Source organism: Rhineura floridana, chromosome 9 (genome assembly GCF_030035675.1).
Source record: "Rhineura floridana isolate rRhiFlo1 chromosome 9, rRhiFlo1.hap2, whole genome shotgun sequence".
NCBI lineage: Eukaryota > Metazoa > Chordata > Lepidosauria > Squamata > Rhineuridae > Rhineura > Rhineura floridana.
Window position 1 is genome coordinate 29963336 of NC_084488.1, and position 20345 is coordinate 29983680.

The 20345-nt window shown below is 44.9% G+C and overlaps 1 protein-coding gene across 4 annotated transcripts in view; it reads left to right on the forward strand.

The window, feature by feature from the left end:
- Window positions 1-20345, forward strand: part of CWH43 (cell wall biogenesis 43 C-terminal homolog) — a 56331-nt gene that overhangs the window by 9651 nt on the left and 26335 nt on the right. For 2 of the 4 annotated variants that reach the window (XM_061583303.1, XM_061583302.1), the window contains exon 2: window positions 16132-16232. In XM_061583303.1, coding sequence (XP_061439287.1) covers window positions 16176-16232 — 57 coding nt within the window. In that variant the 5' untranslated portion in view covers window positions 16132-16175. Of the gene's footprint in view, window positions 1-8332; window positions 8404-9465; window positions 9561-16131; window positions 16233-20345 lie in introns of those variants that run through there. The other 2 variants (XM_061583305.1, XM_061583304.1) reach the window with 2 other exon arrangements.

Sequence of the window (20345 nt, forward strand, 5' to 3'; positions counted from 1 at the left end):
GGGGGGGGTTATACACAGAGAGGCTTCCGGTCTTAAGTACTAGTGCATGCGAACATTATGGAAACAAACGCATCTTAGTCCGCCTGGTTTACTTGTTTTTACCTTTGGTCTGGTTTCTCCCTTTGTTGGTGACAAATCTGAAGTGCCATAAACCAACAGAGCAAACAGTGCGGCTGGACTTCTGCCCCGCTCCCTGGAGCAAAACTTGCAAAAGTGCAGTAAGGTTTTCCTGTTAGTAGGTGCGCCGCTTGATCCTATTCATATTTACTCAGAAACAAGCTCTGATGTTTCCAGTGGTTTCCTCCGTAGAAGTTGTGTGAAGGGTGATTTCTGGTAGGATCCTGTGCCTTGAATAGCTCCAATCCAGGAAAAACTATACTGTTGCTAATAAGTAAGCACTCAGATGTGTTTAACTACTTTAGATATGAACATATTGCTGATTTGACAAACCACTTCAGGGATAGAGAATTCGTGGCCTTCAGCTGTTGCTGGACTACAGCTCCTATCATCCCTGACCACTGGCCATGCTGATGGGAGCTGGGTTGCAATAATATCTGAAGGCCTACCAGTTCCCTACCCCAAATTACATATATCAGCTTGCAACTGTTTGTTCTTTCACTCCTCTTCCTTATGGCGACCCCATTAGAGTGTCTCTCTCTCTCTCTCTATAGAAAGCAGCCCTAAGTAGCACAGTGATACTGAGAATCAGTTTTACAGGTTGAGCTCTTTTATTTCCCACTGAGAGAAGCATATGTCACTCTGCAACATAACAGATTTACCATTTGCACTGATGGAAATTCACTGGTTTTCAGTTCAGAAGGCAGCTGCTGTTATAGTTCACTGTCACCTCCTGGCTGCCCACATGTAAGATTAAATTAAGTATATTTATGTCAGCATTTATGTCCCACTTTACAATGATAAAATCAAACTCAAGGCAGCTTATATTTAAGCTTTGTACACCAAACCCGAGAGCCAGTGTGGTGTAGTGGTTAAGGTGCTGGACTACGACCTGGGAGACCAGGGTTCGAATCCCCACACAGCCATGAAGCTCACTGGATGACGTTTGGCCAGTCACTGCCTCTCAGCCTCAGAGGAAGGCAATGGTAAACCCCCTCTGAATGCAGCTTACCATGAACACCCAGTTCATAGGGTCACCATAAGTCGGGATCAACTTGAAGGCAGTCTACTTCCTTCTTCTCACCAAACCCAGAAATTTGAACTTGGCCCGATAGCCAATGGGCAGTCAGTGCAATTCTTTCAGCAGTGGGGTAACATGTTAAGAATACCTTGCCCCAGAGAACAGTTGTGCCGCTGCATTTGCACCAGTTGCAGCTTCCAGACCAACCTCAAGGGTAGCCCCACATAGAGTGGATTACAGTAATCCAGCCTGGAGGTTACCTGTGCATGGACAATAGCGCTCAGGCTGTGTCAGTCTTTGTCTCTCACCAACCATCAGAAAACCTGCAATTTATCATCTGTATTACTTGTAAGGAGAATAGAAGCTGAACTGTAGATACTTAAAAATAGGATAACTAGCCTTGAACTAAAATGTTACTTTCATTTATTTTCTTGAAGCAACCTTCTGCTTTGTCAATTTGTCCCTTTCTTTTTTTATCCTTAATAAACTTTGTCTAATTTGGCTGTTGAGGTCTGAAGTGTGTATATGCCAAGCTCTGGGGACTGTTGTAATTTCCTACATGCCTAGACACTGGGTGCATATTACTTATGTGAGTGAGTGGGGTTTGACAGAAAACAAGCAAACTGTGCTGATCCCTGGGGAGGGATAGGGAGCTGGATGCTAGCCCTGTTTTCCAAATAAGTTGAGAGCAGGTTTGCCTAGTAAGCACAGGGTGAGCTGACTCAAAGCTACTTTATTACACATGGCTGTGTACCATAGCCATCATGGATTTTTTGCTTTTCGCAATGTTAAATTGAAAATGCCCCCATGCCATTCTGCTGCTTCCCATAAGCTCATTTCAAAACAAAAGCTTACAAAACGTATAGTCCTGAACTCAGAAACACTTGCTTAACAACCCTTTAAGTTTTCATGGCAATACACAAAACAGTCAGAGAGAATTGAGAGTTCAAAGTGTAAATCAAGAGGGGGAAAATCCAGACCCCTGTTGGACCTTTTTCTGTCAGTGGTCTCATAATTTGTTGAAATTAATTAAATATCAGTCATGATCACAGAGTACCTGTAATCCTATTACTGACTTTGCCCCTTCATGTTCTGCAGTTTAAAAGTTAAAAAAAATGCATGGCTGATTTTTAATTAATTTAATAAATTTAACATTGAAGTCTATTATAGTGTCGGGCATGCTTAGTAAGAACCGTCAATATTCTAAAAGCCAGACTTACAACTGTTTGGCTTGCCTAATCAGGGGGCCACACCCATGCCAGACATTTATTTCACTTTAGACAGTCATGGCTTCCCCCAAAGAATCCTGGGAAATGTAATTTGTGAAGAGTGCTGAGAGAAGACTCCTATTCCCCTGACAGAGCTCCAGTGGCCAGAGTGGTTTAACAGTCAGCCCTTCTTCCCAGAGAATTCTGGAAATTGTAGATCTGTGAGGGGAATAACAGTCTCCTTGCAACTCTCAGCACCCTTCACAAACCACACTTCCTGGGATTCTTTGGAGGAAGCCATGACTGTTTAAAGTGAAATAAAGCTCTGGCGTGGATGTGGCCAGTGACAACTTTGATATAAATTTGGAGGAGAGACTACATGTGTCTGCTGTGAAATAAAAAGGTGGGGAAAACCCTGAAAAAGAATGATACTGTTCACAATGTTTTCCTTTTGGAAAGGAAAGGGGCTTTCCCTCTGCCCAGTGCCCACCCACCCAATCTCTTCCCCCTCCCTCTCCCCTCCACCTTCCCCTCTATACCTCTTCTCCTCCTCCCCCCTCCCCCAGGTCAGTTTCACCTATCCTAAGCATGATTGTACAGGAGTAAATCCCAATGAACTCAAAAAGCATGCAAATGATCAAACCTGCCCTGCCCTCCTCACTCCTATCCCCTCCGCTTTGCCCCTTCCTCTGCTCCTCCACCTTCCAATCCCTTCCCCCTCCCTTCTTCCTTCCCTCTCCTGTCCCATCCCCCTCCTCTTCTTCCATGGTCATTTTTACCTATTCTAAGCATGATTGCTTGGGAATAAATCCCATTGAACTCAATAAGCATGCAAATGATCATACCTAACTTTCCTCTTCCTCTCTCTTTCCCTGTTTCCCCTCCCCTCCTTCCCCTCTCTTCTCCCTTCTACCTCCCTTCTTCTTCCCCTCCCCTCTTCCCTTCCTTCCTCCCCTCTTCCCTTCCTTCCTCCTCCCCTGCCCACTTCAGCCCTCCCTCCCTCTTCTCCTCTCCCATGGTCAATTTCACCTATCCTAAGCAAATAATCAAACCTCCCCTCCTTTCCCCCTCCCACTTGTTCCCTTCCTCCTCCCATCCTCCCATGGTCCGTTTCACCTGTCCTAAGCATGATTGCAGAGGAGTAAATCCCATTGAACTCAATAATCATGTCAATCCATTCTCAGCAAATTTGCACAAGATTCTATTTCTTACCTCCTAGTTTAAAAAGCAGAGAAATTCACTAATAGGCAAAAAAAAAAAAACCCTTGCAGTTTAAGAACGTACCTATAGCCAATATATATTTCTATCAAACTTTAAAAAGCAGGGAAATTGGGCAGCTACAATGAATGTACCAGGGGATCAGGAGACCTGACCTCCTCTCTTGAGATATTTTATTGCCCTAAAAATTTGTAAAAATGCAAAGACAATTTGGTTTTGTCTTTCACAGTCCAATCTACTTCCTGTGTACCTTGGAAGAATTTGGTAACGTGCCTCTGAGCATATGGTGAGTGGTGGCAACACCTGCAATCAGCTCAAATAACAGAAACAAGACATGTGCTGTGCTGATCTTGTTTTAGCAGGGAAGAAGCAACATTATTAAGACAGTTGATACAGTTCTGATAGTCACTTTATATATATTTAATTTACTTTGCAATTTTAGTGAAGTTTCTATTGTAAACCATTTTCTTTTGTATCTGTTTCTGCGAATATGTGAAGTACAGCAACACTGTGCAAAAGTTACACTAAAAAAACTCCAAAACCAATTGTGGAATAATGGCACTGACTATTCTGCAGAATAGTCTCCCGTGGACAGGAGTAGTGTCTCAGTTTTCACAAGATAATACAATGGGATGTGAAGTACTGTATATTCTAGCAAATGTCTAGGTGTGCTCTATGTTTTTAATTGACCATGCCCACCTTTCCTTAAGTGGAGTGGTTTAAGCATAGCAGACTGTACACGTCACAGATTGAGGACCTTGGGGAGCAGGCAGCCCCACCCTGAATCCAACGCTGATGGCCCCCTTGAGGGCCCCTTTGGGTTGATACCTGATGATGAACCCATGGAACTGTCAGAGGAGGGGGGGTAGCTACGCTCTGCCTCCATGGCCAGAGGTGGCATGCTTCCAAATACCAGTTGCTGGAAACTACAGGAGGGGGAGAGTGCTCTTGTGCTCAGGTCCTGCTTGCGGGCTTCCCATGTAGGCTTCTGGACAGTGAAGTGTTTCCAGAAAGACAAGTAATGGGTTAAAACTGTGCAGCTGTCCAAGGACAAACTGCAGCTGGCACTGAACCGAAAGTTTATAAAGCCTTGGGAGACAAATCTCAAGGTGTCGGGGATGTTAGTCGGAGTAAGAGAATTGTATTATCAAGTAACCTTTGTCTTAGGGATCAGTAAAGATCCATCTATACATAACTGTTGTTGTCCGTCGTTATTCTACGTTTGAGGGCATTCTGGATTGTTTGGCGCCTTATTCTTTGGGCATATCGCTTCAGCATTTCATTGCTGCCAACAAGGGTTATGGGCCCAGATTGCCCAAGGATATAGCCCAGATTATCCAAAGGCATAACCCAGACTGTCCGAGGAAATAATTCAGAGAGCTCGGAGAGAAAAGCAATCAAAGTTCAGTGTGTGTGGAGACGTGGAAAGCAGCTGTAGACAGGATGGCAGTTTCGCTTTCGGCTGGCGTGCCTCTGGAACGGCTGACAGAAACGAATTACTTAAGTTGGCGTTTGAGGATGCAAGCATTTCTGACAAAGGAGGATCTATGGCAAGTAGTTACACATGAACCCCCAACCGTGCCGCCAGCGGAGCAGTGGATTCGTATGGATGAAAAGGCAAGGTCATTTATCATCTTGGCAGTTGATGATTCACAGTTGCTTCATATTCAAGATAGGCCGACAGCCAGGCTTATATGGACTGCTCTTAACGAGGTGCACATAAGAAAAACAGCCAGCAGCAAAATACATCTGGCAAGAAAGCTATACCAAATGAGACTGCATGATGACGTAAAAATGTCTACACATCTTCTGGAGATTAAGAAGCTGTTTGCTGAATTGCAAGAAAGGAATGTAGTTCATACGCAATTGCAACAGGTATATATCATTCTCTCTTCATTGAATAGTTCCTGGGACTCTGTAGTATGTTCATTGGAAGCAACGCCATACGAAGGGCTGACTGTCCAGTATGTTTCGGGAAAGCTGATCCAGGAATGGGAAAGGCGAAAGGAAGCAGAGAAAAGAGAGAGAGGATCGGAAACAAAAGAAAGATGAACTGAAAGAACTGACATAAGTACGAGAACTTTTGGACTGAAAGCCTGTTATATATGTGGTTCACATACGCATCTACAAAAGGACTGTGAGGTGAAAAGAAAAGGACGAGGGAGAAAGCCATCGTATGTGCAGCTGGTGAGTGCTGACAAGTGCAAGACTGAAAGCTGCATAAACAAAGACAATGTTGAGTGCATAGTAGACTCGGGCTACTCACAGTATGATAACAGACAGAACATTGTTTAAAACTATGGTTCCCACGACTGAGGATGTGGTACTTGCTGATGGTACGCACAGAAAGGTACTGGGGAGGGGAACTGTAAAGTTATGTATACTTAACACTGTCATGACTGATGTTTTATATGTACCAGGATTAGAAAACAACATCTTATCTGTCACGAAGTTAAATAGCATGGGTTATGAGGTACTGTTTAGTCACGGAATGTGTAAAATAAGCAAAGGTCATGGGATATGTGCACAAGGAAAGCTAAAGAATTCACTGTTTTATATAACACAGAAACCGACAGAACACATATCAATGATTGCGAATGAAAAGCCTTGTGATAGGTGCATTCACCTGTGGCATAGGAAACTAGGACATGCTTGTTTTGGCACTATTAATAAGACGCCAGAACACAGTGAAGACATAACGTTCAAGGAGTGCAACAAGCATATAGATTGTGAGATATGCAACCAAACTAAGGCCACAGGAGCTCCCATACCAAAAGAAGCTAAAAGTGAAACAAACGGACCATATCAAACAATACACATTGATCTGGCAGGACCCTTTCAGAGATCACAGGGTGGAGCGAAATATTATCTTGTAATAGTCGATGATTATACCAGATTCTGTACTGTTTATTTGTTGAAATCTAAGGATGAAGCAGAAGGGAAATTGAAACAGTTCATAAAGAAAATTGAAGTGTAGCATGGCAAACACATACGACAAATACGCTCAGACCAAGGTGGGGAATTCACTGGGAAATCATTTGAACAGTATCTAGTACAGAAAGGAATAGAACATGCATTAACAGCCCCATTTTCCCCATTTCAGAACGGCATAGCAGAGAGAAAAAATAGGACTCTGCAGGATGCCATGAGAGCCATGTTAAAAGACTCAGAGCTACAGAAAGCATTTTGGGGAGAATGTGTGTTATACGCAAACTATACACAAAATAGGTTGTTTCATGGAGTACTCAACATGTCACCATATGAACGTCTACATGGGAAGAAACCCAAATTACAACACATTGTGAGGTTTGGAGCAAAATGCTGGGTGCATATTCCAAAGGGGAAACGCAATGGGAAATTGGCTCACAGAGCAGACAAAGGATATATGGTAGGGTTCCAGAATGCATATTATCGAGTCTGGTTACCGAAACAAAGCAGGGTTGTGCTAAGTAGGAGTGTCAAAGCCCAAGAACAAGAATGGGATAAAACTGTGTATGTTGAACTAGAAAACACTCAGAGCGATAACGAAAACACAGAAATAGAGACAGGAATAAAACAAGAGGAGATAGAACAAACTCTTGCTAGTCCTACCGCAAATAGCACACCAGAGACTGAAACTCACATGACACTAAGAAGATCAACAAGGGAAAACTTAGGTAAACCACCTGAAAGATTTCACGTTAGTTCAATACAAGCCCAAAACGAAATAAAGGTGGAAGAAGGAACTGCATATTTCACTTGTAATAAACCTAACCAAAATGAACAAATGTAACATGAATGTAACAAATGAGAATTATGTTTGAAAACCGTGTATTAAACTGTATATTGTCTTTATGGAAAGGTGGGAGCTGTAGGCTTCTGGACAGTGAAGTGTTTCCAGAAAGACAAGTAATGGGTTAAAACTGTGCAGCTGTCCAAGGACAAACTGCAGCTGGCACTGAACCAAAAGTGTATAAAGCCTTGGGAGACAAATCTCAAGGTGTCGGGGATGTTAGTCGGAGTAAGAGAATTGTATTATCAAGTAACTTTTGTCTTGGGGATCAGTAAAGATCCATCTATACATAACTGTTGTTGTCCGTCGTTATTCTATGTTCGAGGGCATTCTGGATTGTTTGGCGCCTTATTCTTTGGGCATATCGCTTCAGCATTTCATCGCTGCCAGCATCCCATTGGGGCATCTGGTTGGCCACTGTGAGAACATGAGGCTGGACTAGATGGGTCCTTTTGGCCTGATCCGGCAGGCTCTTCTTACATTCTTACGGAATTGCCTCCCGCATCCTCTAGAGCAGCCTTTCCCAACCTTTGGGTCCCCAGATGTTGCTGAACTACAGTTCCCATCATTCCTGACCATTGGCCATGCTGGACGGGGCTGATGGGAGTTGTTGTCCAGCAACATCTGGGGGCCTAAAGGTTGGGAAAGGCTGCTCTAGAGTGATGGTGCAAGAACCTTCGGGTCCAGGCTGAAGAGTGATGGCAAGGTATGTGTCCATGAAACCTGATTCATTGGTCTACTCATGAGTAAGGAGTGAGTAAGTAATAATTGATACTCCTCCACTATCTGTAGCTGTGGTTAGGGTGTGGTTTAGAATGCCAGAGGACATAAGGCCTCCCCTTTGAACATGCCAGCTTTTGGAAGCAACACAGGTTTCTGGTCTCTAGCTTGTGATTAGTCTTCCTGCCTTGTTGAATTGTGTCTTGCCTGAATGTCCTGTGTTATTGACCTTGCGGTGTTACCTGGCTTTGTCTCTGGATCACATTTGGACCTAAACTGTTTCTCTGGGCTGTGCTTGACCTTGGTTTGTTTGGCCTGTGCTACATCTGCAACCCTGCTCTCGTTGGGTGAGTACTTTGGTGAAACTTTATATCTTCTGTAACTGGGACCCCAGCCCCTGAAGGCATCCCTTGGAGTTTTACTGGCATCCAAAAGGTCACTGCTGAAAGAATGTTTTTTGGTGTTTTTTTAGGAAGTGTTTTAGAATCTTTTTAACTGTAATGGCATTTTAGAATGTTTTTAGTCTGCTTTTATTTTTTCTGATGAATTGTTTTGTTCATGTTTGCTGCCCTGGGCTCCTTCAGGAGGAAGGCTGGGATATAAACTATATTATGATTATGATGATTATAACAAACAGAAAGCTGTTTTCTACAGAGCCAGGCCATTACTCCATCTAGTTTCATCTTTCCTATGCCAGTGGTAGTGGGAGACCCTTCGGGTGTTGCTTGATTCCAGTGTCCCTCAGCCCCAGCAGCTAGCATGGCCAGCAGGTAGGGGTGATGATGATGGGAGCTGTAGTGCAACCTTCTGGAGGGCTGCCAGTTTCCCACAAGGATCAATCAACATAGGCCCCCAGAATCGTAGAAGCTCAGAACAGGGTAGGTTGCTTTTCTCAAGTGTGTGACTCAGCTTTTACTTGGCAAAACCTATATCAGCTGGAGAACAGACTCTTAATTCTGCTGTGGTTGCCCTGTGTTCAACCTGGTCTTAACTGGTTGCCCTGTATCATCTTCTGGCTAATGCCCGTTCTTCCCAGACCAAAGCTGCCTTATTCGTTCAACTCTAAGGGGGTATTCACACGTTACTCTGTACCCAGGTAGAAGCCCCCTGTACCTGGGTACAGCTGCTCTTGAGAAAGAGTCTACACATGGTGATTTCAAAAATCACCACGTGTACAGGTACCCTGAAAAAAGACGTCTTCTGCTCATGTGGTGATTCTCCCTGCATGCTGTCCACGTGGAGCTGATCGTGAGCAATTAGTTTTTCTCCCCGGGGACAGCCTGAGCCTTCATTCCAGAAGCAGCCAATCAGAAATGAGCTCAAGGAAATGTCAGTTGCTGGAGCCACGGAGCGGGAAAGAGGAATAAAGCTAAAATGGAGGCAAGGGCAAGAAAGAGGGGAGACCAGCCTGAAGCAACAAATGAGCTTGAGGGAAGGAAAGAGGCAAAAAAAGGGAGGGGAGCTTTGAAGGACTCACTGCAATTTTAAAGAAGTCTACTCAGAAGTAAGTCCCATTGAGTGCAATGCTTCTGTGTGCTGGTAGTGATTGAGTTTGAGGGAAGGAAGGAGAAAAAAATGGGGGAGAGGGAAAGCGTTGGAGAATTCACATTTGAGTTTTAAAAATGTCTACTCAGAAGTAAATCCCACTGAGTTCAGTGGGGCTTACTCCCAGGTAAATGGAGTGACTAAAAATGTGAGAGAGACTTGTCAGGAAGCTAGAGGTAGGTTTAAAAAATAAATTTGTTTTACAAACTTAAATGGAGTTTAAGCCTCTTGTGGGCTCAGACAAGTGAAAACTGCTTTCTTGAGAGAAGGGCAGAAGGAAGCAGTAATCAGAAAGAAAGTGTTGTGTTTGAATTGAAATCCCCAGTGCTTGTAAAACTATAGTTCACTTGTCCTAACTAAACCAGCTTGAGCTTTATGGGAAATAGAACCAAAGTGGCCTTTATTTGACTTTTGATATAAAATGTCGGTTTATTTCCTGGTGACCTGACCCTTACCTACATTCCAGTGGCTCGCATAATAAAAGCCGGTTTAAGCTGGAACCTTCCCTACTATGCATTTCTGTATCTCATGTATGCTTGTGGCCTTGCTTATTGCTGCTAATGTGCCTTACATAGAAATGTCAAATGCTGTTCCATTGCCCCTCATATCCTTGAGTTGTATCACTCCCTTTTGATATGTAAGAAAGAATGATACCATGTCTGTGTTTGGTTTAGGGGGCGCCCGGTTGCAACTGGACCTCCTCTTCTCATCTGCCTTTGTCTGTTTCTGCATAGTGCTTATCTCAAGGACATGCAAAATATGCGGACAAAGAGTCTAAGAGATAGTCTTGATGTTTCCACTTTGTCCTTCCCCCTGTACCCCTTTACCTCCTTTTGGATATGCCCTAAAGCTATGGCAGTTAGCAATTGTTTCTTTATATTTTATGACGTGAACCCGATATTGTAAACTTCGGGGTAAGCCTATATAAACCCTTGACCACCAATAAACGAGGTTCCCATGCTGGCCTGCTTCGGCGAGTAAGTATTGGGTCCCCTTTGCAAAGGTTTTGTGTCGTGTTACTTGATCTCTGATAGTGGGTTCATTTGTACTCAGCTCCGCACTCTTCCCAGGTGTAATAAGCGAGTTGGGGTAGACAGGACAGCTTGCGTGTTGGGTTTGGACCTAACAAAAGCGAAGAGAAAGAAGGGCAGAGATTCTGAGGGCTCACAATATAATTCTAAAAACATTACTCAAAAGTAAGTCTCACTTAGTTTTATGGGGCTTACTCACAGGTAAGTGGAGTTAGGATTGCCTAAGAAAAGCAAGTGTTCTGTCAGAGAAGCTAGAGCTAGGCAAGGACTTACATTGTTAATTTTTACAAAATTAAGTTTGATTACATTCCTAGTACAATCCTAACCCCATGCTTACTCTAAAGTAAATCCCATTCAGTTTGGTGGGACTTACTCCCAGGTAAGAAGGATTAGGATTCCAACCCATTAAAAGAAACAGTTGGGGGGGCAGAGAAAGGGAGGGGAAAGAGTTTGCCTCTGTGTCTGCTCACAGGCCAGGCCAGACCAGGCCAGTCCTAGCCATGTTTACCTAGAAATGAGTCCCACTGAGTTTAATGAGGCTTACTCCTGAAGTAAATACCATGATTCCTCACAATTTGCAGCCAGGGCTATGGCCACGGCAGTGGTAGCCAGGTGCCTCGTATGGCTTTCCCACTGGGATGCAGACAATGCATAATGTGTCATTATGTGACTCTTACTGTTGCTTGTTACTAGTACACCTACTTTTCAGGATAGTGCCACAAATAGATTCCAAAACTTGCTCCAACCCCCCTGTTCAGGTAATGAATAATAACTGCTACCACAACTGCAATAATAAAATAACTTAATGGCTAGGGAACACATTGCTCAGAAATTATATATATAATTTCTCAAGTAATTGTGCAAAGGATTGTAGCCTTACTCTTATTTAATGCCTTACTTCCTTTACATCTCAACTTTCTTGCAAAGAACTCAGTGTGGCATACGTACACACAGCACCTCAGAATAGCCCTATGAGGTACTTTAGGTTGAGAAGGTGCCTAGCCCAAAAGTCACCCAGTAAGTTTCATGGCTGAATGAGGGTTTGAATCCAGGTCTCCCAGGCCCTAGCCCAGTACTCTTATCACTACACCACACTGGCCTTTGCAGAACTTGTACACTACAGTACCTCTATAAATCCAATATAAATTACCCACTATACTTTTCTTCCTTGGTCTTTTAAAACCTATTGAAATCAATGGTAAGGTAAGTTCTGTTGTGTGCTTTCTATTTCCTCCTAAAGGTCAAGAAATAGAAATATGGCCAAGACTCTTCCAATAATTTGATGACATAGGTCAGCAGTGATACATGGGGGGGGGGGGAAGAGAGAATGGCAGTGGCACACAGATGGCAAAGTTGGGAGTACTTTGGTGGAATGCAGCACAAGTTTGCAGGTGTGTGCCCACCTGCTGCAGGATGGTGGTGTCACCAGCTCTGAACTTGCCATTCAGTGAGTGGCAATGCTGCCATTACTGAGAAAGCACTGCTATTGCAGAGTCTGGGATCCACCCTGTGTTTTGCTAAACCCTCAAGAACCACCAACTGCAGCCAGCTGCAAAAGACATACATCTAGAATGAAAGAAAATGGTTTCTCTGCAAAGCTGCTGAGCACAGGGTTATCAGAACTGAGATGAGCTCACAGTCTTTTCACACATAGATCTATTCCTACTTTCCACAAGTATTCTTAATTTCAGTTGTCAAATTTCCAAACGGATGTGTGCCCTTTTGTTGCTATTGTTAAACAACTGGAAGCCAGAAGCGCTTGCCAATTGACTGCAAATCTCCCAGGGATCTACCAATAGATTACAGTCTATCTTCTGGCCATCCCTGCACTAAATCATTTGTATGGGCACAGACCTACCTTGCAGGGTTGTTGTAGCATGGTTCAAAGGAGTGCTTGCAAGAATGAAACTACAATAGCAGAGGTAAGACTCTTCAAAACATTGCCAAAGAAGGCATTCTCAAAAAAGCAATGTCACCTTTCTACTGTGTATCCAGAAATTGAGAAGAAAAAAATTGTGGATTTGCTCATCTCTATGCAGCTCTTACCTTCTGTGTCAAGTGTCATGCATCCAAATTATACACACCTGATGGTCAAACACGATAATGGCTGCCTTTATTAGAAACTGCTGTCAGAAGTAGCTGCATCACATGGTTTTATGGTAACACAAACCTGCCTTGTAGGGTTGCAATATTTTAGTATGTATTTATTATTTGATTTGTATCCTGCCCTTCCTCCCAGCAGGAGCCCAGGGTGGCAAATACTCTATGGTTAGGATGGTTGGACTTCATGGTTAGACTAGATCAGGATCTAATACTCTAGATCAGAATGGTTAAACTTCAGTTTTTTTGTATTGATTTTATTATTATTATTACAAAAACCCAAGATCCACCAACCAGAGCAAGCCACAAAATACATGCACTTAGAGTTAAATAATTCTTAGCCGAGGAATTTGTTTTGAGTTCCAAAATTGAACTCAGCTCACAGTATTTCCACACGAAAATCCACTCTGATTACCCCCCACTTTTTCATTTCAGCAGTATAATGGTGGGGTGGTCATTTTCTTGTTTTCATTGTGAAACAGGAGTCTGAAATCCTCACTGATCTTCTGTGAGTCATCCTGAGATACACCAATACATTTTGATCTACTTTCTGCCCACCCTGCATTTAAAGTGCTATCCAAAAGCTAAATATTATGACATAGATCAGCGGTTCCCAACCTGGGGGCCGCGAAGTAATCCAGAGGGGGCTGCAAATAGTAAAGAAATTAATTATTAATTTTTTAAAAAAGTCTTCACTCCTTGGACATTGTCTGCTCCCCACTGCCACTGCAATGATACCTCCTTGCTCTAAATGAGAGGGGAGGACTTTTGCTGAAGTGCTAGAGCATCTTTCAGGCGCACCAAAGGTATAAAATGCATGGCAGACACCAAAGGAGGCTGAGGGTGAGGCTACCAGAAAGAAGAGGGAATTACTACCACTGACTGCCGTCTCCTCACACTACCACTGCTGCTGATGCCCTTACTCAGATTAGAGGGCTTTTAGTGAAGCAACAAGAAGCAAGGCTGCAAGGAAAGGCTGCTTTCCCCCTTCCTTCCTGGCAGCCAAGCTGCCTTCCTGGAGGGAGGTCACAAAATTTTTTGAGCTTATAAAGGGGGTTCTGTACCCATAAAGGTTGGGAACCACTGACATAGGTCATAAAAAGAGATACGGATGATCACTTTGATACTGAGCTACAAACATTTCTACTGAAAAAACATAAAAACCACATCCCAGAGCTTTCCTGTTTCCCAAATACCAGGAAGGGCTTTCCAGGGGACAGAGTATGTTACAGTGGGAGCAGTAGGCTGGAAAGCCCAAGTGATAAAGAATTTTCCCCACATTTATATTTTGAATGTAGTTTTGTGTATTAAAACGCATGATATCCTCAAGAAAGAATCAGGTGTACCATGTTGGAAGAATAGTTTCAGTTTATACTCTTTTAAGCAGCTTGTTTTTGTTGCAGCCCCTTCCTCAAAATATTTTCATATATAAATATTCAATATATTTAGGTCTGCACTTTCACAGATTTATCTATGAGTAAGTCCTATTGATCTCTATAGAACTGTATAGACATGTATAGGATTGTTTTATGAAAGCCTACATCAAAAACCATACATACTCTAATAACGGGCAATGAAAAATGCAATATTTTAATAACTATAATTATGATAGTTACAGGTTAGTATTTTCTTTTTAAAAGTTGGGGTTTTGATTTTAAAAACTTAAGAATCTGCAGGGGAAATGAAAAGAGTAAAACTACATTCCTGTTTCTGCCAACACTCTTTCTATTGAAGGTACCCCTTGATAGGCAACAGTTTCAGGAAGTATAACAGACCCAGCATGCCTTGCCTTGTTGCCAGTAAAAGGGAATTGCTTCAATGGCGCATTTAATAAGTGTCATTGAAGCCATGTTCTTTCTCTGGCAGCAAATGTGTATATAACAGACTGTATACTCGTTGAATGTTACATGTGAATAACTGTACGAGTGTACAGCCCAGCTACTTGTGTACCTAGGTACATAGACTGTACACTCGTTGAATGTTACATGTGAATAACTGTACGAGTATACAGCCCAACAACTTGTGTACCCGGATACACAGACTGTACACTTATTGACTGTAACGTGTGAACAGGGCCTTTGGCTATCCTAATTGTTCAGTCAGGGACCAAATGTCCTTTCTGTCTCTGGTAAGTGGATGTCTCGCTTGCTCAAAGGCAGCGTTTCTCTTTCCTTGGAAGAGTTCTGCTTATGTAGGAACGTGAGGCTGACCCAAATAGAGTTGCTAATGTTTAATTCAGCTTCTGCAAAGGCCAACAGGACACCGCGATGGTGCGATGCTTCAGGAAATTTGAATGCTGCAGTGATCCCCCTCTTCCTCCCCCTCCAGTTTGTTTTTTACAGTAGGGATTGACCTCAATGGTGGGACTGTGGGAAGGTGTTTTTCTGCCTTCGCTTCCCAGCAGTGAGACTTTCAACCTGAGCCTTATCGCATCTGAGTAGAAATCTATTGATGCAGAAGGCAGAGGGATTCCCAGGGGTTAGAATGGGGAGCCCCTGTTGCTGTGCAAGTGTGCCCCCATGTGGTCACCTACAGAGTCCTAGGTTGCAGCATCTCTCTTAGGCCAGGGATAGGGAACCTTGTGCCCTCCAGATGTTGTTGGACTCCAACTCCCATCAGCCCTAGATGGTATGACATCAGTGGTCAAGGGTGATGCATTCTTGGAAGGATGACAACTATGGTTCTTTTTGGGCCTGATGCAAGGTGCTTATGCTTGTGTTTAAATGACTTGGTCTTTCAGATATTTGGGGCCTATCTCCTTCCCTACAGACCCTCTAGGGTGTTGAGATTGGCAGAAGTGGCCCTCTTGGTAGTTCCATCACCCTCAGATGTTTGGCTGGTGGTGACCCAGGAAAGGGCATTCTTTGTGGCAGGCCCTAAGTTGTGCAATTCTCTCCCTGCAGAGATGCGTCTGGCACCTTCACTGTACAGCTTTTGTCATACACTGAAGACCAGGGATGTATTTGTATGGGGCCTCAAGGGGTCTTAGACCCCATACTTTTTTAGGAGCAGGGTCCCTATGTCTTCAGCATCCTACAAGCCATTCAGCATGAAAGGGAAGTGTGTTGGCCATTGAGAAGAGTCTTCTAACATGCTTCCTTGTTCTTTCCTGCTGATTGAAGCCAATTAGAGTGAAAGGAAGTAAGAGAGCCACTGAGAAGACTCTGTAACTAACACACTCCCCTTCCATGCTGATTGGCTTCTAGGAACTTTTGTTGTTGTGCGAGAAGGCACACACGGGAAGGACTTGAGGAGTGTGGAGATGACGACCGAGAGCAAGTGAGCAAGGGGCCGTGGCATGACTATCATGAGGGGACCCTGCACTTCTGGATTTGCCACTATACTATGATGTTGTTGATGTTGTTGTTGATGATGATCATGTTGATGTTGTTGATGCAGCCATGTAGATCTTCTTGGAGAAGCTGAACCCACCACCCTGCTGGATGAGTGCGATCCACGGCATACCTGCAACAGTGATGGCGGCCAGGATGCTGAAACTGGTGAGTGGGTTGATGTTGATCTTGATGTTGATGATGATGTTGTTGATGTTGGCCAGGGCGGTGGACACGATAGCTCCTGAGTGTCCCCTCTTGATTGATTGATTGATTGAAACTTTATTTTTACCCCGCCCTTTTTCCAAACTGGAACTCAGGGCGGCTTACAAATAAAACTACATGTAGTTAAAAACATAGAAAAACATACAATTAAAATGCAATTAAACTATGCACAACCTTAAAACCATAAAAGGTACTTAAAAATCTAAAAACAATCTAAAATAATACAGATAATAATATAAAACATTAAAACAAGCCTTGTAAAGCCCAATCCTAAACACCTTCTATCCCAAAAGCCTGTCAGAATAAAAAAGTCTTTACTTGCTGACGGAAGGATGGCAAGGAGGGGGCCATTCGTGCCTCCCTAGGAAGGAAGTTCCAGAACTTAGGAGCAGCCACCGAGAAGGCCCTATCTTGCGTCCCGACCAATCGCACTTGCGAGGGTGTTGGGACTGAGAGAAGGGCCTCTCCTGAAGATCTCAGGGCCTAGGCAGGCTCGTATAGGGAATACGGTCTGACAGATAGCCTGGACCTGGGCCATATAGGGCTTTAAAGGTCAAAACCAGCACTTTGAATTGTGACCAGAAACAAACCGGCAGCCAGTGGAGCTGTTGTAACAAGGGAGTTGTATGTTCCCTGTAACCAGGCCCTGTTAATACTCTGGCTGCAGCTCTTTGTACCAGTTTAAGTTTCCGAACAGTCTTCAAAGGCAGCCCCATGTAGAGCGCGTTACAGTAGTCTAAACGGGATGTAACTAAGGCATGCATCACCATAGTCAGGCATTTCCAGGAACGGGTGCAGCTGGCGCACTAGTCTTAAATGGGCAAAGGCACTCCTGGCCACGGCCAAGACCTGGGCCTCCAAGTTCAGAGCAGAGTCCAGGAGCACACCCAAACTGCGAACCTGTGTCTTCAGGGGGAGTGTAACCCCATCGAGCACAGGCTGAATCCCTATTCCCTGATCTGCCCTTCGACTGACCAGGAGCACCTCCGTCTTGTCTGGATTTAGTTTCAATTTGTTCGCCCTCATCCAGTCCATCACTGATGCCAGGCACTGGTTCAGGACCAGGACAGCTTCCTTGGCTTTAGGTAGAAAGGAGAAATAGAGTTGGGTGTCATCTGCATACTGATGGCACCGAACCCCAAACCCCCGGACAACCTCTCCCAGCAGTTTCATATAGATGTTAAATAACATGGGGGACAAAACTGAACCCTGAGGGACCCCATAGGTCAATGGCCAAGGGGTCAAACAGGAGTCCCCCAGCACCACCTTCTGAGTTCGTCCCTCCAGAAAGGAATGGAGCCATCGTAACACGGTGCCCCCAAGTCCCATCCCAGCAAGGCGGTCCAGAAGGATACCATGGTCGATGGTATCGAAAGCTGCTGAGAGGTCCAGGAGAACTAACAGGGACACACTCCCCCTGTCCAGCTCTCTGCGAAGGTCATCCACCAAGGCGACCAAAGCTGTCCCTGTCCCGTAACCAGGCCTGAAACCAGACTGAAATGGATCCAGATAATCCGTTTCATCCAAGAATCTCTGGACCTGGGCGGCCACCACACGCTCTATTACCTTGCCCAAAAATGGAATGTTGGAGACTGGCTGATAATTTCCCATTATGGAGGGATCCAGGGAGGGCTTTTTCAACGAAGGCCATACAACTGCCTCTTTTAGGCATGGTGGAATTCTGCCTTGTTGTAAAGAGGCATTAACTACTCCCCTCACCCACTCGGCCAGTCCCCCTCTAGCACTTTTAATGAGCCAGGAAGGGCAAGGATCCAGCAGACATGTGGTGGCTCTCGCCTCTCCAAGGATCTTGTCCACATCCTCGGGCTTTACAAATTGAAAGGAATCCATTATTATTGGACGAGCAGGAGCCAAAGTTACATCCCCTGAGACTGTATCAATTTTAGCATCCAAGTCGGAGCGAATCTGAGCGATTTTATCTGCAAAGTGCCGTGCAAATTCTTGACAGTGGGCTGTTGAGTGGTCTATATTACCCTCCTGGGGGCCAGAGTTTAAAAGACCCCTGACCACTCGAAAGAGCTCCGCTGGACGGCTCCCAGCAGACGCAATGGTGGCAGAAAAGAAAAGTTTCTTCTTACCCGCACTGCCACGGAGTAGGGCTTCAGATAGGCTCTAACCCATGTTCGGTCAGACTCACACTGAGTCTTCCGCCAACATCGCTCTAGTCCCCGTCTTATTTGTTTCATCGCCGCCAGCTCCCTGGTAAACCAGGGAGCTGGTTTGGCTCCACTCCATAAGAGGGGACGCTCAGGAACAATCGTGTCCACCACCCTGGTCATTTCCCCATTCCAGAGGTCAACCAGGGCTTCGACAGAATCACCTGCCGCAGTGACAGGAAAATCCCCAAGAGCCATCAGGAAACCATCCGGATCCATCAGCCTCCTGGGGCGGACCATCCTAATCAGTCCCCCACCCCTGCAGAGGTTCAGAGTCCCAGTGAGTCTAAACCCAACCAGGTAGTGATCTGTCCATGACAATGGAACTATAGAAAGTTCCTCCACACCAAGATCACCATCATCCCATCCAACACAGAAAACAAGGTCCAAAGTGTGACCAGCGACATGAGTGGGGCCAGATAATACTTGGGACAGACCCATGGTTGCCATGGAGGCCATGAAATCCTGAGCCATTCCTGACAGAGCAGTCTCGGCATGGATGTTGAAGTCACCCAATACCACAAGCCGAGGGGACTCCAACACCAACCCTGACTACCCCAGCTAGCTCAGGAAGGGAGACTGTTGAGCAGCGGGGTGGGCGGTACACCAACAGAATCCCTATTCTGTCCTGGCCACCCAACTTCAAATATACACATTTGAACCCCGAAGACTGTGGGAGAGGGCATCTGGTCAGGGGGATGGCATCACGATAGACTAGTGCAACTCCACCTCCCTGTGCCCCCGGTCTTGCCTGCTGCTGCACAGAAAAACCTGGTGGGCAAAGCTGGGAGAGATTAACCCCCCCAGCTTCATCCAACCAGGTCTCCGTGATACAAGCCAGGTCGGCGTGCTCATCCAGGGTCAAATCCTGAGTGGCCATTGTTTTGCCATTCACTGACCTGGCATTCACAAGCAGCATTTTCAGCCTGGGGGAGCTGACACCGCAGCTATCCAGACTATTTGAATGAGGAGACAGTTTGGGGGCAACCAACACCCTGTTGCACTTCCATCTCCCCCAATGACATAATTGCCTCCCCACTCCATATCTCCCTCTGCCCTCCACAACATTATGGAGTGGAGCCAAACCAGTGGTGGGCTGGCGGTGATGAAACCTATAAGACGGGGACTAGAGCGACATTGGTGGAAGATTCGAAGCGAGTCTGACCGAACACGGCCTAAAGCCTATCTGAAGGCCTACTCCATGGCAGTGTGGGCAGCAAAGAAATTATTCTTTTCTGCCACCATTCTGTCTGCTGGGAGCCGTCCAGCGGAGCTGTTTCGAGTGGTCAGGGGTCTATTACATTCTGACGCTCGAGAGGGTAATACAGACTACTCAACAGCCTGCTGTCAAGAATTTTTATGGCACTTTGCAGATAAAATTGCTCAGATTCGTTCCGACTTGGACACTATTTAATTTTTTAATTTATTTAATTTATTGGATTTTTTAGTCGCCCATGTGGCTGGCCATCCAGCCACTCTGGGCGACATACAAAATGAATAAAATAACACAAAATGAGACACCAATACAATAACATTGAAATCTAAAAGTGATAATGGTAAAATCTAGCCCACCCAAAGGCCTGCCTGAAGAGCCAGGTCTTCATGGCCCGGCGGAAACTCATTGTAGAGGGGGCCTGGCGAACATCATTTGGAAGGGACGCTATTGTTGATACAGTCTTGGGATGTAGCTCTGGCCTGTTCGCCCAATAATAATGGATTCTTTTCAATTTGTACAAACCGAGGATGTGGACAGGATCCTTGGGGAGGTGAGAGCCACCACATGTCTGCTAGACCCTTGCCCCTCCTAGCTCATTAAAAGTGTCACAGGGGGCTAGATTAGTGGGTGAGGGGAGTGGTTAATGCCTCCCTACAACAAAGC